Consider the following 25,789-nt stretch of genomic DNA (forward strand, 5'->3'; position numbering starts at 1 on the left):
TAATTTCATTCTTTTGCAAATGGATATCCAGGTTTCATAAAATAACTTATTGAAGAGATTGTTCTTTCTTCACTATATATTCTTGTTACTTTTGTCAAAAGTTTCTTGACTTTATATGCATGGATTTAGTTTTATTTGCTTTCAATTCTGTTCAGGCAATGTGTCTGTTTTGATGCCAATACCATACTGTTTTGATTACTATAGCTTTGTAATATAATTTTAAGTTAGGAAGTGTGATGCTTCCACATTATTATTATTATTATTTTGATAAAGATTGCTTAGGCTATTCATGGCTTTTTGTAGTTCCATACAAATTTTAGGATTATCTTTTCTATTTATGTAAGAAAATTTCATTTGAATTTTGATAGCAATTGCATTGAGTCTGTAGATCTGGTTGGTTCATATGAGGATATTAACAATATTAATTTTTCCAATCTGTGAACATGGAATGTCTTTCCATTCTTTTCTGCCTATTTTAATTTTTTCATCAGTGTTTTGTAATTATTAGTGTACAGACTTTCTCCTCTTGGTTGAACTTATGCCTTAGTATTTTAATCATTTTAATGCTATTGTAAATTAGATTATTTTCTGATTTATTTCTAACATTTTATGTGAAATATTAGGATTTTTACGTATGAGAACATGTCATCTGCAAACATACAATTTTGCATTTTCCTTTCCAATTTTCATGCTATTTATTTATTTATTTATTTATTTATTTGCCTCATTGCTCTGGCTAAGACTTCCAGTGACATGTTGAATACAAATAGCCAAAGTGAACACCTTTATCTTATTCCTTATGAGGAAAAGCTCTCAGCTTTTCACCATTGAGTCTGATGTTGGCTGTGGGCTTGTGATATATGACCTTGATTGTGTTGAGGTACATTTCTTCTGTACTTAATTTGTTGAGAGCTTTCATCACAAAAATAATGTTGAATCTTGTCAAGTGTATTTTTATTTACATGTAATGAAATGATAACTGTGATTTTTATCCTTCATTCTGGTAATGTGGTGTCATGTTTATTGATTTTCATATACAGACTTGTGTCCCTTAACTGTGGGGACACATTTGTAGAAATGCATTGTTAGACAATTTTGTTATTGTGTGAACAATATAGAATGTACTTACAGAAGCACAGATGGTATAGCCTACTACAAACTTTGGTTATATAGTATAGTCTATAGTTCCTAGGATACTAACATGTACAGCATGTTACTGTACTGAAAATTGTAGGCAATTTTAACACAGTGGTAAGCATGTGTTTATCCAAACATATATAAACATATAAATAATACTGGTAGTATAATATTATGCAACCACCATCATAAATATGGTTCATTATTGACCAAAACATCATATGCAGCACATTGTTGTATTAAAACATCTATGCATCCCAGGGATGAATCTCAATTCATTGTTTTGTATTATCTTTTTAACATGCAGTTGAATTAGGTTTTCTGGTATTATGTTGAAGACTTTTGTATTTATGTTCATCTCAGATATTTACCTGTAATTTTATTTTTTATCTGGCCTTGATATCACGGTAATGCTGGGCTTGTAGAATAGGTCTGTAATTTTTTTCCACCTCTTTGATTTTTCTGAAGAGTTTGAAGATCGTCATTAATTTTTCTTTAAATCATTGGTAAAATTCACTAGTGAAACCATCAGTTTCTGGGCTTATCTTTTTTGGGGAGAGTTGATTACTTATTTAATCTTTTTATTCATTATTGGTGTGTTCAGACTTTCAGTTTATTAATGATTCAGCCTTTGTAGTTTTTATGGTGTAGGTTCTATGTTTCTAGGAATTTACTTATTTCTTATAGGTTATCCAATCTGTTGACATATAATTGTTTATATTAGTCTCTTACAATTTTTATACTTCTGTGTTACCACTTGTTATGTCTACTTGTTTATTTTTTATTTTATTTATTTGAGTCTTTTCTATGTTTTCTTAGGTAGTCCAGCTAATGTTTTGTCAATGTTGTTCTTCATTTTTAAAAAAAACTTAGTTTTTTTCAGTATTTCATTATTTCTACTCTGATATTTATTATTTTCTTCCTTATGTTTACTTTGGGCTTATTTTATCCTCTTTTCTAGTTTCATAAAGTGTGATGTTAGGTTTTTTATGTGTATTCTTTCTTTTATCGTAATGTAGGTGTTTATTGCCATAAGTGCTCCCTTAGCTTTTGCTGTAACTCATAATATTTGGTATGTTGTGTTTTCATTTTCATTTGTCTAAGATTTTTTTTTAAATTTTCTTTTATTAGTTGACCCATTATTTTTCAGAAGGATATTTGTTTATTTCTACATAATGGGGAGTTTTCTAATTTTCTAAATTGATTTTTAGTTTCATAACATTGTGGCTGAAATGATACTTCATATGATTTTGGTGTTGTTAAATTTGGTAAGACATGTATTGTGGCCTAAAAAATTGTCTGTCTTGGAGAATATTCCATGAGCATTTGAGAAGAATGTGTATTCTGCTGCTGTTAGATGGAATATTCTTTATATTCCAGTTGGGTCGATTTGTTCTCAAGTGTAGTTTAAGTCCAGTATTTCCTTCTTGATATTCTGTCCAGATGATCTATACATTGTTGAAAGTGGAGTGTTGAAGTACCGTACAATTATTTTGTTACTGTCTTCAGATCTATTATAATTTGCTTTATATAGCTATATATATCTCATCAACATTGGACCATATAACTATATAAAGCAAATGGTAATATCATCCTGAATAATAGACTGTTTTATCATTGTATAATAACCTTCTTTGTCTCTTGTGGGCCTTATTTTTTACTTCAACTATATTTTGCCTAAGTATAGCCACCTCTGTTCCTTTTTGATGCTGCAATTTGCATGGAATATATTTTTCTATCTCTTTACTTTCATCCTATTTTCCTGTAAAGCTAAAGTGAATCTCTTGTAGGCAGCATGTTATAGTTGGACCTTGTTTATGAGTTTGTTTTTGTTCCTGTGCAGCCACTATATATTTTGGTTGACTAATTTATTCTTCTTATATTTAAAGTAGTTATTGATGGGTATGGGCTTAATATTACCATTTTATTCATTATTTTCTAGTGTTTTAGTTTTTCTCCCTCTTTTTATTCTTTTGTGATTTGATGTGTTTTTGTATTGGGATGCTTTGATTCTTTTATCTTTTTTTGTGTGTGTAACTACTAAAGATTTTTTTCTTCGTGATTATCTTGAGGCTTATATAAAACATCTTATAACAGTCTGTTTTAAGTTTATAACATGCTAATCTTAATCACATACAGAAGCTATATACTTTTATTTTTCCTACCCTCACATTTTATGCTATTGATGTCACAATTTATATATTTATATACTCTATGTCCATTAAGAAATGAGAACACATGGACACAGGAAGAGGAACATCACACACCAGGACTGTTGTGGGGTTGGGGGCGGGGGGAGGGATAGCATTAGGAGATATACCTAATGCTAAATGACGAGTTAATGGGTGCAGCACACCAACATGGCACATGTATACATATGTAACAAACCTGCATGTTGTGCACATGTACCCTTAAACTTAAAGTATAATAATAATAAAATTAAAAAAAAGAAATTATTGCAGATAAACTTACTTGTAATAATTTGGTATCTTAATTTTTATATTAGAGTTCAAATGGTTTATCTACCAAAATTACAACATTTGAATATTATAAATTTGACTATATATTTATTGATACCAATGAATTTTATACTTACATTTTTATGTTACTAATTAGTGCCCTTTTATTTCAATTTGAAGAACTTCCTTTGGCACTTCTTGTAAAGAAGTTATAGTGGTTTTAAACTCCGTCAGCCTTTGTATTTTTGGAAAAGTATTTCTCCTCATTTCTGAATAGCAGTTTTGCTGGGTATAGATTTCTTGGCTGGCAGTTTTTTGTTTGTTTGTTTGTTTTTCAGTATTTGAATATATGATATCCTTCTCTTCTTGTCTGCAATGTTTCTGTTGACAATTTCACTAAAAGTAAATTAGTTAAACCATTGCGAAGACAGCATGGCGATTCCTCAAAGACCTAAACACAGAAATGCCATTGGACCCAGCAATCTCATTACTGGGTATATATCCAAAGGAATATATATTATTCTATCATAAAGACACATGCATGCATATGTTCATTGCAGCACTATTCACAATAGCAGAGACATGTTATCAACCTAAGTGCCCATCAATGATAGACTGGATAAAGAAAATGTGATACATATACATCACGGAATATTATGCAGTGATAAAAAAGAACATGATCATATCCTTTTCAGGAACCTGGATGGAGCTGGAAGTCATTATCCTTTGAAAACTAACGCAGGAACAGAAAACCAAATACCACATGTTCTCACTTTTAAATGGGAGCTAAATGATGAGACCACATGGACATATAGAGGGGAACAACACACATTGGGGCTTATCAGAGGGTGGAGCTTGGGAGGAGGGAGAGGATCAGGAAAAATAACTAATGGGTACTAAGCTTAATGCCTGGGTGATGGAATTATTTATATAACAAACCTCCATACACAAATTTACTCATATGACAAATCTGCACATGTACTCCTGAACTTAAAAGTTAAAAATAAATAAAATAAAATAAAACCTCAGTTATGCATTATTTAAAAAATCTCATGGAGGTTCCCTTGCATGTGTCAAGTTGCTTTTCTCTTGCTCATTTCCAATTACTGTCTGTCTTCGACTTTTGATTATTCGATTATAGTGTGTCTCAGTGAGAACACTGTTTTAGGCTCAAACCATTTGGGGTTGTTTGTGCTTTCTTGATCTGGAAGTTTGCTTCCCCTTGCATATTTAAGAAAGTTTCTGTCATTATTTCTTTAAATAAGCTTTCTGCGTTTACTTACATTAGTTACATAATGTGTATACTGGTTTGCTTGATGGCTTTCAATATGTCCCATGTGCTTTCTTTACTCTTTTTAATAATTCTTTTTTGTTTTTCTTCCTTCTGACTAGATAACTTCAAATGACCTGTGTTCATTTTTGATGATTATTCTGTTTGATTGAGTCTGTGATTGCGTTTTTCACTTCAGACATTGTATTCTGCATCTCTAGAATTTCTTTTCCTTTCTCTTTTATTTAATGGTTTGTATCTCTTTTTTGTACTTCTGATTTTGTTTGTCTATCATTTTCCTGAATTCATTTAGTTGTTTCTATGAGTTTTCTTGTAGCTCGCTGAGATTCTTTAAAGTGATTATTTTGAATTCTTTGTCAGGCAATTTGTAGTTGTATATTTCTTTGGGGTCAGTCACTGGAGCTTTATTTTGGTCCTTCCATGGTTTCATATTTCCTTGATCCTTTATGTTCCTTGGAGCCTTGAATTGTTGTCTTCACAGTTGAAAAAGCAGTTATCTTCTCTACTGTTTATAACATGCTTTGGGGAAGAAAGATCTTTACCAGTGAGCCCAGTCAGATATTCTGGGAGGCGTTCAGACCTTTTCCATGGATGTGCCTTCTTCACTCTTCTTAATTATTCTTAGGGGGAAAGACTGAGTATTGTTTACCTTCTCTCTATGCTGCAAACCGAGACCTGGTGCTCTGACTGTCCTATTTATTTTCTCTAAAGCAGTGTGTCCTGAGTTGTTCAAGTTTGTATGCCTTCTCTCAACCTAGAAGATTCAAGCTGACTGTTAAGATTCTGTCCCAATTATGAGATCCATATGCTATTTATTGTTCTCATGAGAGTCATGCACAGAGATGTGTGGGGTGCTTTCCACTGGGGAGGAAGGGAGCTTGGGGCACATGTTGGCTGCGTGTGGGGTCCGCAGGTAAGTCACCCTGCAGGGCTTATGGACAATTCTCTTGGTGGAGTCCATGTACTGGTAAGTAGTATTCATGACTGATTATTGTGTATTGCATGCTGGCTATTATGTGTTTCCTCTCCTTTTCACTGCTCCTAGTTAACTGCAGAGAATTCAGCTTTGCTGATGTACTCTGTTTTGGGTGGGGCAAGAGACAAGTTCATCTCCTGGGCAGTATTCTGCATGGCTGGGGAAGCTGTGTGTCCAACTTTAATTTGTGGGAGAAATTTCCTTTTCCTTGGGCCTCTTTTGGCATCAAGCTCTGTTACCTTAGGGTAGAGGTGATATGGTTAATAGGAAACTACTTCTCTTACCCTCTTCAACATATTTACTTTTGGAGTTTTTTGTTCCACCAGGATGCTACGCCTAGAATCGAAAGCTCCCACAACATTATTATTTTTAATGAATAAATTAAATTATTTTTCATCTGCAACTATTCTTATGGGAGTATTACTCTTAAAATTTTCTTTATTTTAACAGATACATACTAGTTGTACATATTTATGGAGTACATGTAATATTTTGATACAAGAATACAATGCATAATAATCAAATCTAGTAATTGGGATATCCATTACCTAAAACATTTATTATTACTTTGTGTTAGTAATATTCCAGATCCACTCTTCTAGTTATTTTGAAATGTAGACTACATTGTTGATAATTATAGTCACCCTTTTGTGATACCAAACACTAGATTTTATTCTTTCTTTTTTTTAAAATTATATTTTAAGTTCTGGGATACATGTATATTTTAAGTTCTGTGGAATGTGCAGGTTTGTTACATAGGTATACACATGCCATGGTGGTTTGCTACACCTCACAACCTGTCATCTAAATTAGGTATTCCTTCTAATGCTATCCTTCCCCTAGCACCCCACCCCATGACAGGCCCCAGCATGTGATGTTCCCCTCCCTGTGTTCATGTGTTCTCATTGTTCAACTCCCAGTTATGAGTGAGAACATGCAATGTTTGGTTTTCTGTTCTTGTGTTAGTTTGCTGAGAATGGTGGTTTCCAGCTACATCCATCTTCCTGCAAAAGACATGAACTCATCCTTCTTTTCTGGCTGCATAGTATTTCATGGTGTATATGTGCCACATTTTCTTTATACAGTCTATTATTGATGGGTATTTGACTTGGTTCCAAGTCTTTGCTACTGTGAACAGTGCTGCAATAAACATATGTGTGTGTGTGTCCTTATAGTGGAATAATCTATAATCCTTTGGGTATATACCCAGTAATGGGATTGCTGGGTCAAATGGTATTGCTGGTTCTAGATGCTCGAGGAATCACTACACTGTCTTCCACAATGGTTGAACTAATTGATACTCCAACCAACAATGTAAAAGCGTTCCTATTTCTCCACATCCTCTCCAGCATCTGTTGTTTCCTGACTTGTTAATGATCGCCATTCTAACTAACATGAGATGGTATCTCATTGTGATTTTGATTTGCATTTCTGTAATTACCAGTAATGACGAGCTTTTTATTTCATATGTTTGTTGGCTTCATAAATGTCTTCTTTTGAGAAATGTCTGTTTATATGCTTCACCCACTTTTTGATAGGGTTTGTTTTTTTCTTGTAAAGCTGTTTAAGTTCCTTGTAGATTCTGGATATTAGCCCTTTGTCAGATGGAGAGATTGCAAAAATTTTCTCCTATTCTGTAGGTTGCCTCTTCTCTCTGATGATAGTTTCTTTTGCTATGCTGAAGCTCTTTAGTTAAATTAGATTTCATTTGTGAATTTTGGCTTTTGTTGCCATTGCTTTTGGTGTTTTAATCATAAAATCCTTGCCCATGCCTATGTCCTGAATGGTATTGCCTAGGTTTTCTTCTAGGGTTTTTATGGTTTTAGGTCTTACATTTAAATCTCTAATCCATCTTGAGTTAATTTGTGTATAAGGTGTAAGTAAGGGGTCCAGTTTCTGTTTTCTGCATATGGCTAGCTAGTTTTCCCAACACTATTTATTAATAGGGAATCCTTTCCCCATTGCTTGTGTCAGGTTTGTCAAAGATCAGATGGTTGTAGATGTGTGGCGTTATTTCTGAGGGCTCCGTTCTGTTCCATTCGTCTATATATCTGTTTTGGTACCATGCTGTTTTGGTTACTGTAGCCTTGCAGTATAGTTTGAAGTCAGGTAGTGTGATGCCTCCAGCTTTGTTCATTTTGCTTAGGATTGTCTTGGCTGTACAGGCTCTTTTTTGTGTCCATATAAAATTTAAAATATTTTCTAACTCTGTGAATAAAGTCAATGGTAGCTTGATGGGGATAGCATTGAATTTATAAATTACTTTGGGCCGTATGGCCATTTTCATGATATTGATTCTTTCTATCCATGAACATGGGATGTTTTTCCATTTGTTTGTGTCCTCTCTTATTTCCTTGAGCAGTGATTTGTAATTCTCCTTGAAGAAGTCATTCACCTCCCTTGTAAGTTGTATTTGTAGGTATTTTATTCTCTTTGTACAAATTGTGAATGGGAATTCACTCATGATTTGGCTCTCTGTTTGTCTATTATTGGTGTATAGGAATGTTTGTAATTTTTGCACATTGATTTTTGTATCCTGAGACTGCTGAAGTTGCTTATAAGCTTATGGAGATTCTGGGTTGAGATGATGGGCTTTTATAAATATATAATCATGTCATCCGCAAACAGAGACAATTTGACTTCCTCGCTTCCTATTTGAATAACTTGTATTTCTTTCTCTTGCCCGATCGCCCTGGCCAGAAGTTCTGATACTATTTTACACAGGAGTGGTGAGAGAGGACATCTTTGTCTTGTGCCAGTTTTCAAAAGAAATGCTTCCAGCTTTTGCCCCTTCAGTATGATATTGGCTTTGGGTTTGTCATAAATAGCTCTTATTATTTTGAGATATGTTTAATCAATATATAGCTTATTGAGGGTTTTTAGCATGAAAGGGCATTGAATTTTATCAAAGGCCTTTTCTGCATCGATTCAGATAATCATGTGGTTTTTGTCATTGGTTCTGTTTATGTGATGGATTACATGTATTGCTTTGTATATATTGGACAAGCCTTGCATCCCAGGGATGAAGCTGAGATGATTGTGGTGGATAAGCTTTTTGATTCGCTACTGGATTCAGTTTGCCAGTATTTTATTGAGGATTTTTGCATTGATATTAATCAGGGATATTTGCCTGAAATTTTCTTGTTTTGTTGTCTTTCTGCCAGGTTTTGGTATCAGGATGATGCTGGACTCATAAAATGAGTTAGGGAGGATTCCCTCTGTTTCTATTGTTTGGAATAGTTACAGAAGAAATGGTACCAACTCCTCTTTGTACCTCTGGTAGAATTCGACTGTAAATTCATCTTGTCCTGGGCTTTTTTTTTTTTTTTTTTTTTTTTATTTTTGTTTCATTGGTAGGCTGTTAATTAGTGCCTCAATTTCAGCACTTGTTATTGGTCTATTCAGGGATGTGACTTCTTTTTGGTTTAGTCTTGGGAGGGTGTGTGTGTCCAGGAATTTATCCATTTCTTCTAGATTTTCTAGTTTATTTGCATAGAGATATTTATAGTATTCTCTGACAGTAGTTTGTATTTTTATGGGATCAGTGGTGGTATTCCCTTCATCATTTTTATTGCATCTACTTGATTCTTCTCTCTTTCCTTCTTTATTAGTCTGGATAGCAGTCTATATATTTTGTAGATTTTTTTTTTTTTATTTTGTAGATCTTTACAAAAAAAAAAAACAGCTCCTGGATTCATTGATTTTTCGACGAGTTTTCATTTCTCTCTCTCCTTCAGTTCTGCAGTGATGTTAGTTATTTCTTGTCTTCTGCTAGCTTTTGAATTTGTTTGCTGTTGCTTCTCTAGTTCTTTTAATTGTGATGTTAGGGTGTCGATTTTAGATCTTTCCTGCTTTCTCCTTTGGGCATTTAGTGCTATAAATTTCCCTCTACACACTGCTTTAGCTGTGTCCCAGATATTCTGGTACATTGTGTCTTTGTTCTCATTGGTTTCAAAGAACTTCTTTACTTCTGCTTTAATTTTGTGATTTTCCCAGTAGTCACTCATGAGCAGGTTGTTCAGTTTCCATGTACTCTTGCAGTTTTGAGTGAGCTTCTTAATCCTGATTTCTAATTTGATTGCACTGTGGTCTAAGAGATGGTTTGTTTTGATTTTCATTTTTTTCGATTGTTGAGGAGTGTTTTACTTTCAATTATGTGGTCATTTATAGAATAAGTGTCTTGTGGTGTTGAGAATAATGTATATTCTGTTTATTTGGGGTGGAGAGTTCTGTAGATGTCTGTTAGGTTCACTTGGTCTAGAGCTGAGTTCAAGTCCTGAACATACCTGTTAATTTTCTGTGTGTTGATCTGTCTAATATTGACAGTGGGGTGTTAAAGTCTCCCACTATTATTTTGTGGGAGTCTAAGTCTCTTTGTAGGTCTCTAAGAACTTGCTTTATTAATCTGGGTGCTCCTGTATTGGGTGCATATATTTAGGATAGTTAGCTTTACTTGTTGCATTTATCACTTTACCATTATATAATGCCCTTCTTTGTCTTTTTTTAATCTTTGTTTAAAATCTGTTTTATTAGAGAGTAGGATTGCAACCCCTGCTTGTTTTTGCTTTCCATTTGCTAGGTAAATATTCCTTCATCCCTTTATTTTGAGCCTATATGTGTCTTTGCAAGAGAGATGGGTCTCCTGAATACAGCACACTGATGGGTCCTGACTCTTTATCCAATTTGCGAATCTGTGTCTTTTAATTGGGACATTTAGCCTGTTTACATTTAAGGTTAATATTGTTCTGTGTGAATTTGATCCTGTCATTATGATGCTAGCTGGTAATTTTGCTCCTTAGTTGATGCAGTTTCTTCATAGTATCAATGATCTTTACAATTTTGCATTTTTTTTACAGTGGCTGGTACAGTTTTTTCCTTTCCATGTTTAGTGCTTTCTTCAGGAGCTTTTGTAAGTCAGGCCTGGTGGTGACAAAATCTCTCAGTATTTGCTTCTCTGTAAAGAATTTTATTTCTCCTTCGCTTACAAAGCTTTGTTTAGCTGGATGTGAAATTCCGGGTTGAAAATTCTTTTCTTTAAGAATGCTGAATATTTGCCCCCACTCTATTCTGGCTTGCAGGGTTTCTGCAGAGTTCTGCAGTTTGTGTGATGGGCTTCTTTTTGTGGATAACCTGTCCTTTCTCTCTGGCTGCCCTTAACATTTTTTCCTTCATTTCAACCTTGGTGAATCTGATGATCATGTGTCTTGGGGTTGTTCTTTTTGAGGAGTATCTTTGTGGTGGTCTCTGTATTTCCTGAATTTGAATGTTGGCCTGTCTTGCTAGGTTGGGGAAGTTCTTCTTGTAATATTCTGAAGAGTGTTTTTCAACTTGGTTCCATTCTCTCTGTCACTTTCTGGTACGCCAATCAAACGTAGGTTTGGTCTTTTCACATAGTTTCACATATTTCTTGGAGACTTTGTTCACTTTCTTCATTCTTTTTTTTTTCTAATCTTGTCTTCATGCTTTATTTTATGAAGTTGATCTTCAATCTCTTATGTCCTTTGTCTGCTTAATTGATTTGGCTATTGATACTTTTGTATGCTTCACACAGTTCTCATTCTGTGTTTTTCAGCTCCATCAGATCATTTATGTTCTTCTCTAACCTGGTTATTCTAGCTAGCAATTCCTCTCTCTTTCAAGGTTCTTAGCTTTTTTTGCATTGGGTTAGAACATGCTCCTTTAGCTTGGAGGAGTTTGTTATTACCCACCTTCTGAAGCCTTCTTCCATCAATTCATCAAACTCTTTCTCTGTTCAGTTTCATTCCCTTGCTGGTGAGGAGTTGTAATCTTTTGGAGGAGAAGCGGTGATCTGGTTTTTGGAATTTTCAGACTTTTTGTGCTGTTTTTTCCTCATCATCATGGATTTATCTACCTTTGGTCTTTGATGCTGGTGACCTTTGGTTGGGGTTTCTATGTGGATGTCCTTTTTGTTGATGTTGATGCGATCCCTTTTGGTTTGTTAGTCTTTTTTCTAACAGTCAGGCCCCTCTGATGTAGGTCTGCTGGCATTTGCTAGAAGTCCACTCCAGACCCTGTTAGCCTGGTTATTGCCAGTGGAGGCTGCAGAACAGCAAAGATTGCTTCCTGTTTCTTTCCCTGGAAGCTTTGTCCCAGCGGGGCAACCTCCAGATGCCAGCCACAGGTGTCCTGTATGAGGTGTCGGTTGACCCCTGCTTGGAGCTGTCTCCCAGTCTGGAGTCACAGCCATCAGGGATCCACTTGAGGAGGCAGTCTTTCTCTTAGCAGAGCTCTAGTGCTGTGCTGGGAGATCCGCTGCTCTCTTTAGAGTCAGCAGGCAGGAACTTTTAAATCTGCTGAAGCTGGGCCCACAGCTTCCCCTTCCCCTAGGTTCTCTGTCTCACGGAGATGGGAGTTTAATCTGTAAGCCACTGACTGGGGCGGTTGCCTTTCTTTCAGAGATGCCCTTCCAAGGGAGGAGGAATCTAGAGAGGCAGTCTGGCTACAGTGGTTTTGCTGAGCTGTGGTGGGCTCCGCCCAGTTTGAACTTCCTGAGGGCTTTGTTTACACTGAGGGGAAAACTGCTTACTCAAGCCTCAGTAATTGTCGACTCCTCTCCCCCCATCATGCCAGAGCATCCCCTGTCGACTTCAGACTGCTGTACTCACAGTGAGAATTTCAAGCCACTGGATCTTTGCTTGCTGAGTTCCATGGGGGTGGAATCCAGTGAGCTAGACCACTTGTCTCCCTGGCTTCAGCCCTTTTTCCAGGGGAGTGAACAGTTCTGTTTTCCTAGTGTTCCAGCGCCACTGGGCTTTGAGAAAAAAACTCCTGCAGCTAGCTCGGTGTCTGCCCAAACTGCTGCCCAGTGTTTTGCCTGAAGCCTAGGGCCCTGGTGGTGTAGGCACCTGAGGGAATCTCCTGGTCTGTGGGTTTTGAAGACTGTGGGAAAAGCATGTTATCTGGGGCCGTATTGCACCATCTGTCATGGCACAGTCCCTTATGGCTTCCCTTGGCTAAGCGAGGGAGTTCCCTGAGCCCTTGTGCTTCCCAGTTGAGGTGACACCCCACCCTGCTTTGGCTCATCCTCCATGGGCTTCACCCACTGTCTAACCAGTCCCAGTTAGATGAGCTGAGTACCTCAGTTGGAAATGCAGAAATCACCCACCTTCTGCATTGATCTTGCTGGGAGCTGCAGACCAGAGCTGTTCCTATTTGGCCATCTTGCCTGCCCCCCTTTATTCTTTCAAAGTATATTTTTGTACACAGTAATCAACCTGCATTATTTCCCCTTCCCAGTACTCTTCCCAGCCTCTGGTAATCACCATTCTATTCATTACCTTCATAAGATTAACATTTTAGCTCCAACACATGAGTGAAAACTATTATCAAGAAGCCACAAAGGTGTTTCTGGCCGGGTGCAGTGGCTCACACCTTTAATCCCAGCACTTTGGGAGGCCGAGGCAGGCGGATCGCAAGGTCAGGATTCTGAGACCAGCCTAACCAACATGGTGATACCCTGTCTCTACTAAAAATACAAAAATTAACCAGGTGTGGTGGTGTGTACCTGTAATCCCAGCTACTCAGCTACTCAGGTAGGTGAGACAGGAGAGTTGCTTGAACCCAAGAGGTGGAGGTTGCAGTGACCCATAACATAATACCATAGACTGGGTTATTTAAACAACAGAAATTTATTTTTTCATAGTTCTAGAGGCTAGGAATCTGATATCACGGTGCCAGTATGGTCAGGTTTTGGTGAAGGCTCTCCTCCTGGCTTACGGATGGCCTCCTTTTCACAAGGCTCAGGGAGATAGAATAAATACCTCTATCTTCTTCTTCTAAGGCCACAGTCCTATCATATTAAAGCCTCACTCTTATGATCTCATTAAATCTTAAAGACTATCTCTAGATACAGTCACATTAGGGGTTAGGGCTTCAACATATAAATTTGGTGAAAGAAGGGACACAATTCAGTCCATAGGAATGAAAATGTGGTAATAGTGAATTTGTTGAGCATGGGTCCATTGACACACTTCGTTTGCTGTGAAATGAGTTCCTTGATTAGAAGAGGCGTTATGATGGGGAAATAAAGCAATGTTTCCCCAATAAGTCTAGAGTAGTTGCTACTTCTTACCTACTAAATCCAATGAGAATTATGTTGCTGATTTAATGGACCAGTGCAATGCCTTGTGTAAAGAAAAGGCAAAGTCCTACAAACTAAATTATTGCAAGGAGCTGAAGAGTCCTGCTCCTGAGGTACGATATCGTATTGCTTGTTTTGTTAGCTGAAACAAACTGCTTCTGGCTGTCTTTATTGACAGACATAGGAAAAAAACATTCTTTTAGTCAGTAGCTCTATACCAGATACCAGGGGATGTGTTAATTTGCTCAAGCAGTGAACCCACATCTGGCACAACAGCTGTTTGGAGTTATCATCTCGTCAAGCTCACAATAATCCATTGTCATTCTCCAGGATCCATCTGTTTTCTGCACAGGCCAAATAGGAGATAGGTGAGTTAAATGGGGATGTGATGGGAATTACCACCCCTGCGTCCTTTAAGTTCTTGATGGAACTAGTCTTTGCAATCCCTCCAGGAATGCAGTAATGATTTTGGTTTACTATTTTCCTAGATAGGAGCAGTTTTAGCTGCTTCTATTTATCCTCTACCATGACAACAGCACTCACTCCATAGGTCAGGGAAGTGATGTGGGAATTCTGCCAGTTGCTGAGTATATCTATTCAAATTATGCACTGCAGAGCTGAGGAAATAATCGCAAGATGATTTCATGGACTCACTGTACACGCTGTAAAATGAATGTCAGCTAAACCTGTGATCTGATGATCTGACAGAGATTTTGTCTCTTCTGCCTGTCCACTGAGCTCAGGTTCACTCCACTGTTCCTTCTCTTCTGCTCCAGGAAGCCCAGGTGTCTATGCCATGGCCTCTGTCCCTCTGTGGCCTACAGGTGATAAAAGATTTGTAGGGAGGACACAAGGACACTCTGGGAGGCTGGAAATGATTATGGATTAGAGGCTGTGTTATCACACCACACCCACCTGAAAATAGCAAAATAGCAGGTAGAGAGTCACACTGTAAAATTTTATCCAAGAAGGAACATGAGAGCTGGACATAAAAGTGAAATAAACTTCAGAAACTTTAAAAATTTTAGCCAGCAGCAGCCCATGCTATGGGTGGGTCCAATGGAAATTTGTGAGTGAGTCACCAGTGTGTAAGAGGGGGAGAGAATTTCTCTCTGATACATATTTTCTTGGGGAACTGGGAAATACAGGCCACGAGAGGGCTCCTTGATCTTACCAAGCACAGGATCTGACTTGGTGAGCCTTGAGGAGGCTATGAGGATTGGCATTGGGAAGTGCTTTGTATGCACTTCTATACTCTACCACTAGTAGAAAGAGGACATTTCTAATCCTAACTCATAGAGAACTGCACAGAAATCTACTATCCAGAATGGGTGAAAGTCTCTGGTTTGGAAAGTCTCTGGACTGAGAATTGCAATCTAGTCTCATGTGGGGAAGGAGACTTCATGGACAGAACTGAGAGGTGAGTGTGGCATGGGCATGAGCTGCAGGCGCAGAAATTGGGAGCTTTTCCCTTGGCAGGACTAGACCAACATGGATGTGGCCTGGGAGCCTCAGTTTTGTTCCAATCAGGGAGTTTGGCAGCCTGGGACAATTTAATGATCTGAAGGCAAACTGCTTGTGTCTTGTCTGGCGGTTTTAGCTTGCTGCCAATGATAGGTTGCAGGAGAGAGCTCCACCAGGTTGAGAGTGTGGAAGCAAGGTGGGTCCCACTGCCACATGCTAGGGTTTGAATTCAAAGCTGCCCCTTTCTTCATGCATGCTCTTTGGCACAGCAGAGCTTCCTTCATTCCTTCCTGGAGCATTTCCCCAGTGGTGTTAGAATTGCTATCTAATTCCTGTCTGGGCTGGTGCTTGTGCCTGCCATTGGGGAGCCTAAGCATGGACTTGCCTAGCCCAGTCCCACTCAGCTTTGCCCCTTTCACCTGCCTTGGATATAGACAACAGGACCACGCCCCCAGGGAGCTCTCTATCCTAGCCCATTTTCTGAGATATTTGAGTATCCTGGTAAACAAAGCTCAAGCTTGAACCCCACAGCCACGACCACAGCTGGCTGTCACCTGAAAGTACCACCTAATGAACAGGAGGTCAAACTGCATAGTCTATTACAACATCTGCCGACACAATAGCATAGCACTCAGAAAGGAGATATGATTTTTGTGAAATCTGCTGCCTTCATTGCCCACACAACCCTAGCTACTCAGTAGGTCTTGAACCCACTTACCCACCTGGTACATTAAGACTACAATTGGCATTTGAGAAAGCCACCACACTGAAGCTATTTATGACTAAGGAAATTTTACAAATTCTACACTACTCCTCTGCTACTCCAGTGAGTCCTTTTTTTGATGTCCACCATTGAAGGACGTGAGGACAGGTTTGCCTCTTCAAATTCTGTGCAGCATTTCCCCATCTCTGGGGCTGAGCATAGAACCCAGGCCACTGGGCATTTCACAGACTATTCCAATGCTTGAGGCACAGGAGATCTTCTCCGTGTAAACAAAGACCCCTACTGCTACCGCCATAGCTGGCTGGCTCTTACCTGTAAGCAACATCTACAGCCCTGAAGTTTGAACTAAGCAACCCAATATAAAATCAGCTGACACAAGCTTGAGGTATAGAGAAAAATATCTGGGAACCAGTCCCAGATAAACTTCCCAAGACCTCTGCCACCCCAGAGACACAGGAGAACATAAGGCTATTCACATATTCAGTATACTGCTACTACAACCAGCATTTGAGAAACACACATTAAAGCTGCCTATAATCAAGGAATTCTTATAGAGTGCTTACCACTAAAAACACTTAGAAGCAAAGACAAACAACCCTACTCAACAAACATTATAGTCATATCTCCAAAGGGAAAAAATATGGCCTCTGTAAGCAAAAGTAAATTTAAAAATAACAAGTGAAAATGTCTCCAGATGAGGAGAAAGCAGTGTAACAATTCTGGAAATATGAAAAAATGTGGGTGTTATGACATTCCCAAACAATCACACTAACTTGGTAGCAGTGGATCCTAATCAAAATGAAATTTTTGAAATACCACATAAAGAATTCAAAACATTAATTTTAAAGATACTCAATGAAATCAAAGAGAAAGCTGAAAAGCAATACAAAGAAATAAAAAAATCAATTAAGGATATAAGTGAGAAATTTACCAAAAAGATAGATATTAAAAAACAAAAAAATCTGAAAATAAAAAATTAAGAAAGGAATTACAACATACAATTAAAACCTTCAACAGTAGACTAGGCCAGGTAGAATAAAGAATCTCAGAACTTGAAGATAGGTCTTTCAAATTAATCCAGTCTGACAAAGAAAGAAATAATTTAAAAAAAAAACCTTCAAAAAGTTTGGAACTATGTAAAATCTCCAAACCTATGAATCATAGGTATTCCCAAGAGAGAATAAAAAATACAACAAGATTAAAAAATCTATTCGAGGAAATAGTTGAGAAAAGCTTCCCTAGTCTAGTAAAAGATCTAGATATCCAGATACAAGAGACTCAAGGGATTCTGGAAAAATTATTGCAAGAAAGTACTTACCATGGCATATAATAACCAGACTACAATTGAAATGAAGGAAAAAATCCCAAAATTAGCAACAGAAACGCTTTGCATCACCTATAAAGGAAAGCCCATCACATAAACAGCAGACTTCTCAGCAGAAACTTTATAAGCCTGAAGAGACTGAAGTTCTATTTCTAGAGTTCTTCATGAAAAAAACACTTTTAAATCTGAATTTTGAATCCTGCTATGATGTTTATAAATGAAGAAATAAAGTATTTTCTAGATGAACAAATGCTGAGCGAATTTATCATAACTATACTGGTTCTACAAGAAATGTTGACAAAAGTTCTAAATAAGGATAAAAAGGTCAATACTCTCCATCATAAGAGCACACAATAGTATAAAACTCACAGGCCAAAGAATATACAAAAAAACTAGATAACAATTAAGATTATGACAGGAACAAAACGTGACACATCAATATTAGCCTCGAATGTGAATGAATTAAATACTCCACTTAAAAGACACAATTGGCAAAATAGATGCTAAAAACATGATCTATTATTTTATTCTTGAAAAAGGCTCACCTTACTCATAAATACAATTATAGACTGAAGGTAATGGAGTGAAGACAGATGTTCTGTGCAAACAGAAACCAAAAGTAAGCAAGAGTATCATATGTTTCATATGTTTATAACTGGCTTTGGTAATAAGGTGATACTGGCATCATAGAATGAGTTAGAAATAATCCCTTCCATATTGATTTTATACCTATGTCAGTTAAAACTGGTTTTAAATCAAGAACAGTAAAAAAAGGTCAGTATATAATGATAAATGGATCAATTCAACAAGAAGATATAATAATCCTAAGTATATATGCACCCAGAATCATAAAACAAATATTACTAGAACTAAGGAAAGATATAGCCATACAATAATAGTTGGAGACTTCAACACTGCAGTGACAGCACTATACAGATTATCAAGCCAGAAAAGGAAAAACAAATGCAAGACTTAAACTGGACGTTAGACCAAGTAGACCTAATAGACATTTAAAGAACATTCTCAACAAATTCAGAATTCCTCCCATCGGCCCATGGAAAAATTCTCCAGGATAGACCATATTTTAGGCCACAAGGCGAGCCTCAATAAGTTTTAAGAAATCAAACTTATATCAAATATCTTCTCAGACCACAGTGGACTAAAACTAGAAATCAATTCCAAAAGAAACCCTTGAACTGTAAAAATAGATGGAAATTAAACAGCATGTTCCTGCATAATCTTTGAGTCAATGAAAAATGTAGACATAAATTAAATAATATTTGAAACAAATGAAAATGGAAACAAAACATACCTAAACCTTTGTAATACAGCAGAAGTGGTATGAACATGGAAGTTTATGTTAAATGCCTACATCAAAGTAATAAAAAGACTACAAATTAACAATCTACCATCACAACTCAATGAACCAGAAAATATGAACAAACCAAACCGAAATCTAGTAGAAGAAAAATAACAAACATTCAGAGCAAAACTAAATGAAATTTATAGCAAATAAACAATATTAAAAAGCAATGAAATGAAGTTTATTTAAAAAAATAATGAAAATTGACAGAACTCTCTCTAGAATAACCATGAGAAGAAGAAAGATGATTCAGATAAACACAATTGGAAATGAAAAAGGAGGCATTATAACTGATATCACAGAAATAAGATAACCAGAGAGTAGCATGAACAACTCTATGCTAATAAGCTAGAAAAACTCGAGGAAATGGATAAATTTCTGGAAACATACGACCTCCTAAGATTGAAACAGAAAAAATAGAAATCATGAACAGATCAAAAATGAGTAGTGAGATTGAGTAATAATAATATTAAAAAACTTCCCAACAAAGGAAGGCCCAGGACCAGATGGATTTACAGCTCAATTCTACCCAATGTACAAAGCAGAACTTATTCCAGTCCTACTGAAACAATTTAAAAAAAGAAATCAATATGGAAAGGATTATTTCTATCTCATTCTATGATGCCAGTATCACCTTATTACCAAAGCCAGTTATAAACATATGAAAATAAAAGAGAAAAGAAATCTACAAACCAATATCCCAGATAAACATAGATGTGAAAGTCCTCAACAAAATTTTAACTAACTGAATCCAACACCACATCAAAAAGATAATACATCATGATCAAGTTGGTTTTATCCCAGAGATGAAAGGATGGTTCAACATACACAAATCAATAAAAGTAATTCACCATGTAAACAGAATTAAAAGCAAAAGCCATATGATCATCTCTATAGATGCAAAAAAAAATTAATAGAATTCAGCATAACTTTATTATAAAAGCTCTTTAAAAACTAGGCATAGAAGGAACATACCTCAAAGTGACAAAAACCGTATATAATAAGCCCATAGCCAACCTTAAACTGAATGGGAAAAAGTTGAAAGCATTCTTTCTAAGAACTGAAACAAGACAAAAATGCCCATTTTCACTACTCCTTTTCAAAGTAATACTGGCAGTTGTAGCCAGGGCAGTCAGGAAAGAGAAAGAAATAAAAGGCCTCTGAATTTAAAAAGAAGTCAAATTATTTCTGTTTGCTGATGATATGACCTTATACATAGAAAATTTTAAAGACTCTACCCAAAAGACTCCTAGATTTGATAAATGAATTCAGTAAAGTTTCAGGATACAAAATCAATGTACAAAAATTAGTAGCATTACTATTTACCAGTAATAATCAAGCTTAGAACCAAATCAAGTAGTCAGTTTGTTAGCATTTACAATAGATATAAAAATAAAATATCTGGAATGCATTTAACCAAGGAAGTGAAAAATACCTACAAGGAAAACTATCAAACACTGATTAAAGGAATTTGAGATGACACAAATAAATTGAAAAACATCTTATGCTCTTGAATCAGAGGAATGAATATCATTAAAATGGCTATATTATCTAAAGCAATCTACAGATTCATTTCAATTCTCATCAAAATACCAATGTAATTTTGCACAGAATTAGAAAAAAATCACAAAATTCATATGGAACCACAAAAGAGCTTGCGTAGCCAAAGCAATCCTATGCAAAAGGAACTAAGTCGGATGCATCACATTACCTAATTTCAAATTATATTACAAAGCTATAGAAACTACAACAGCATGGTATTGGTATAAAAATAGACACATAGATCAAAAGAACAGAAGAGAGAACCCAGAAATTAAACCACATAACTACAGCCAACTGGTCTTCGATAAAGTCAACAAAAGATAGACTGTGAAAACGACATCCTAATCAAAAAGGGTTCTTGGAAAATTGGGTGGCTATACACCGAAGAATAAATCTGGACCTGTATCTCTCACCATATACAAAAATTATCACAAATGTATTAAAGGCTTAAGTGTAAGACCAAAACTATATACATACAGGAAGAAAACAGGAAAAACTATTCTGAACATCAGTTTTGGCAAAGACATCATGACAAGACCTTAAAAACAAACACACAATATTAAAAATAGACAATGGGACTTAAACTAAAGTGCTTCTTTACAACAAAAGAAATTATTAACAAAATAAACAGACAACGTGCCGAATGGAATAAAATATTTACAAACAATACATCCAATAAAATATTAATAACTAGGTTCCACAAAGAACTCAGATATCTCAACAACAACAAATAATTCTGCTAAGGCCAGGCACAGTGGCTCACGCCTGTAATCCCAGCACTTTGGGAGGCCGAGGTGGGTGGATCACGAGGTCAGGAGATCGAGACCATCCTGGCCAACACGGTGAAACCCCGTCTCTACTAAAAATCCAAAAAAAAAAAAAAATTAGCTCAGTGTGGTGGCGGGTGCCTGTAGTCCCAGCTACTTGGGAGGCTGAGGCAGGAGAATGGTGTGAACACAGGAGGTGGAGCTTGCAGTGAGCCGAGATGATGCCACTACATTCAGCCTGGGCCACAGAGCGAGATTCCATCTCAAAAAAAAAAAAAAAAAAAAAAAAATTCTGCTAAAATGTAGGCAAATGGCATAAACAAACTTTTTCAAAAGAAGACATACAAATGGCCAACAAACACATAAAAAACTGCTTAACATTATTAATCAATGAAATGCAAATTAAAATTTTGATTAGCTATTGTATTACACCACAGTAGCTATTATTAAGAAGTCAAAAAATAACAGATATTGGCAAGTATGGAGAAAAAAGGAAGCACTCATAAGCTTTAGTAGGAATATTAATGAGTGTAACTTGTAATTAATACAATATGTAGGGTTCTCAAAGAATTAAAAATAGAACTACCATTCTATGCAACAATTCCACTACTGGTTATCTACCCAAAGGGAAATAAATTTTATACAAAAGGATACCTACACTCATGTGTTTATAGCAGCATTATTCACAATAGAAAAGATATAGAATCAACTAAACTGTCAATCAATGGATTATCGGATAAAGAAAATGTGGTGTATATATACAATGGATTGTATTCAGCCATTAAAAAAGAGAATAAAGTCATTTTTTTTTTTTTCCGGCAACATCGATGGAACTGGAGGCCATTGTCTTAAGTGAATGGTTTGGAAACAGAAAGGCAAATACCACATATTTTCACTTATAAGTGAGAGCTAAATAATGTATAGAACTGGACATAAGGAGTAAAATAATAGACATTGGAGACTCAAGAGGATGGGAGGGATCAGAGCGGGTGAAGGATGAACAATTACTTAGCGGATACGATGTACATTATTAGGTTGATGGCTACGCTGAAACCCCAGACTTCACAATTATGCAATATATCCATGTAACAAAACTACTTCCTCCTAAATTATAAATATTAAACAAAAACAAGAGCACCTCTGTTGTTCACCTGACCTCCATAAGCCACTATTCTGATTGTAGACTATAGTGTCATTTTAGGTCTCCTGGCATTAATATCAGTTCAGGACCTGTGTCCAATATTCTCCAAAACTTCTGATTATTTTTCCCTAATTCTTCCATGCCATAATTTATTTTGGGGAAGGCTGTGAGAAAGATTGACATTATATGTTGTTGGGCGTGTGATGGGATGCTTCTTCCAGGGGACCCATTCTTCCCTTCATTCAAGGGTTGTGAGTCTGTAAACTGGCTCAAGCCTGGGAATTGATTGAAGGGCCATGACTCCGTTTTATGTTACAAGCTAGAATTTTGTTCAATTGACCTAGGACTCCTCTGCTTATACAGATTTAGTAAGAATATAATGGACTTATTATCTGTCTCACTACTAGAAACATGATTAACTAACAATGTCATAGATCTGTATCAGTCAGATTATTCTGATTGCTGCTTTGACTCTTCTCCTTACCTAGTTTTTGTCAGTTAAGTGCTGCCACTTTTCCCCTGCCACTTGGGAATCCAATTATTTCTATTAAATTTAATTTTTTTTTAGTTTAATGGTATCCTTCTTGTAATTTCTGACCTACAGAGAAAAGTGATATTCAAAGACAATGGGGTTCCCACAAAAATTTATTTCTCATAATTTTGTCTAAGAATTGTTCCCAGTACTCTCCCAAGGTGGGGGAGAAGGTCTTAAATGATAAATATCCCTAAGAATTTGGATTCTTTCTTCTACAGTATATCAAGGCAGGACTGGAATTTCAACTTCATTTAGTGTAGGACACCTTTTGGTCTATGTTTTTATAAACTTTTTTTAGACTATTTTCTGACACACTGAGCTGCAACACTAAATCGAGACTCTCTCCTTTGTGGGCCCATATCAATACATTTGGCCTGTTTCAGGTTTGTGTTTCTTCCACAATTATCCGTACTTTTAATATCCATTGCCATACGTATTCCCTGGATTTATGTCTATATAAATTAGAAAAATAAACATGACCTGATGGAATTTGAGTCTAGTTATAGGTCTAGAAGCAAAGAAGGTGGTATGATGGGTCCTAACAATGATCAGCAGTGTCTTACTTCTGCTTCTTCTCAGAGCTTAAGTTGTATTTTATTTCCCTGCATGTAATCTCTTGCTCACAGGTACCCAGATATCTGCAGTAACCCAGCAATCCATTTGCACAATAGCTTCCACCACTGATTTAAGCATTTTCTAGCCTACAGTCTAAACTATACTATCATTCCAGTCAGTATTCCAGGTCAGAAAAGACAAGCCAGTCCCTCAGACTGTCCCCAGAGAAGCTAGAAGTTTACAAGCAAGTTCCATTCATATTCTTTCATTCCAATGGAGGAACCAATAATTTGATGGATTCTTTCAGACACTCAGTGCTGTGTCAGAGAGGGAGTGGGACAAGGGCAAGCAGAAATGACATGAAATTTTCTAGCATTTTGAGTGTAGTTTTTTTTTTTTGCATGTCCTTGGTTGCTTCAGCTTCTTAGCTTGTTTCTAGAGTTCTCACAAAACTACTTTGCTCTGTATATTTTGGGGTGTTTTGTTTTGTTTTTGTTTTTGTTTTATTTTTGGTGTTTCCATGGGGCAATGAGGGCCTGGCGCGTTCTGGTCTGCCATCTTGCTGATGTCACTCTTCAGTAGTATCTCCTCTTCTCATCATGTTTGTCTGTTTTTACATCTTTCTTTTATAAGGTTGTGGTTCACCTTGAAACTATTCTAGGAGCCTCAGTTCAACATGTTAAACTGAAGAAAATGAAGTACTCTTTTCAGTTGTGGACCACAATGATGTCAGCAAAGGGACATGATGGGAAGGTATGTTTACCTCTTTCTTTACTTACTTTTTTCTTTGTGTAAACATTTATTGAGCTTCTGTTGTGGGCCATATGTTAGAGGTGTAAAGAAAAGAAACTCATGAAAAAAATAAGTAAAATAGTAAAATATTTAAAGAAAGCACTGTTTGGTGAATGCCTTGCCGGCATAAGCCTATATGCCTATTCCTATATGGAATAGGCATATATGCTATTCACAGAGAGTGTGCCCATTCCTATATGGAAATCAGTGAAGGCTTCTTGATGGAGGAGTTGCAGTCTCCCAAATCTTGAATGATTTGGAAACCTTAACCAGGTAGAGAAGAGATAAAGATTATGCCAGGGAGAGGGGAAACCATGGCATGAACAAGGACATAGGGGAATGAAGCTAATCTTAGTATGTTGTAGGCTAGGTACTCAGAACATATAGTTTTTAATAAAGCATTAAGTGATTAGGTAACTTCAGTTATCAAGTTCCACCTTTACCTTCCCCCTGAGATGCTTTAAAAATACATGTGCAGAGCTATCTGCTTATCTCCTGTTTATTTTTCCCTTCGTTTTCATATCGGCTATAATTAGAAGCTGATACAGGTACTTGTGAAAGAAGCTTCCCTTATGCCAGGTTTTTTCAGGCTTGCTGAAGACTTTTAATATGAACACTTTGAGAAATATAAGATAAATTCAACATTCTGGAGAATTTAACTTTTATGAATATAGGAATGTTTTCTGCCAATGGGAATATTTGTGTTAGAGCATGACACATCCAAATTCGAAGTGCAGGCTACCTCCTAGTTTTGTTATCTTGGGCAAGTTACTTAGCTATTCTGCAGTTTACTCATACGTAAAATTAAGCCATTGATACCCATTTTACAGCTTTATTTTGTCGATTAACAATATTTTTTATAAGGTATCTCACATACAATAGCCCTTCCATAAGGCAGAACTCACGCGACCCTCTCTACCTTAAAAAAAAAAGTCACTTTTGAAATTTTTTCAAATACCCAGTTTTCTTTGCAGAAACACTTTGCAAATCTCTCAGAACAAAACGTTTATAAAAATTCACAATGCGAGGATGTTTGGCTCTGAGATGAAAGTTTATAATCATAACTTTAGATCAAAACTAAAGCTGAAATTAAAAACAAAAAGTTTATTTTGAGTTCACTTCCGGAAGACACTGTCTTATACTTTGGATAAACTGTTAACATACATGCTGACTGTCAAAACTGGTCCTGTAATTACAAATCTGGAAAAGAAAAAGAGGGGGGAAAAATCTGCTCTCTTCTTATTTTGAATTATGATACCAGATTTAGAGCTGGAATTATGATGCCAGATTTAGAGCTGGTGGTCATAACCACTTTACCATGTTGCTCATTAATAATTACTTAAAATAGGTAGAAAAGGGATGTGGCCATTTTCTAAACCATACTTTTTATGTTAATATAGCTCTTTTTTAATTAGAAACCTAATTTAAAATTTTTAAATTTTGTGACTACATAATAGTTGTATTTATTTGTGGGGTATATAAGATGTTATGACACATACATACAATGTGTAATTATGAAATCTGTAACTGGAGTATCCAACAGTTTAAACATTTGTTATTTCTTTGTGGTATAACATTCCAATTCCACTCTCTTAGTTGTTTTATAATATACAACAAA

The 25,789-nt window shown here is 36.2% G+C and overlaps 1 protein-coding gene across 3 annotated transcripts in view; it reads left to right on the forward strand.

The window, feature by feature from the left end:
• Positions 1-25,789, forward strand: part of FAAH2 (fatty acid amide hydrolase 2) — a 287,721-nt gene that overhangs the window by 198,498 nt on the left and 63,434 nt on the right. For all 3 annotated transcript variants that reach the window (XM_063660660.1, XM_054471437.2, XM_063660661.1), the window contains one exon: positions 24,013-24,132. In XM_063660660.1, the coding sequence (XP_063516730.1) occupies positions 24,013-24,132 (120 nt within the window). The remainder of the gene's footprint in view (positions 1-24,012; positions 24,133-25,789) is intronic.

Source organism: Pongo pygmaeus, chromosome X (genome assembly GCF_028885625.2).
Source record: "Pongo pygmaeus isolate AG05252 chromosome X, NHGRI_mPonPyg2-v2.0_pri, whole genome shotgun sequence".
NCBI lineage: Eukaryota > Metazoa > Chordata > Mammalia > Primates > Hominidae > Pongo > Pongo pygmaeus.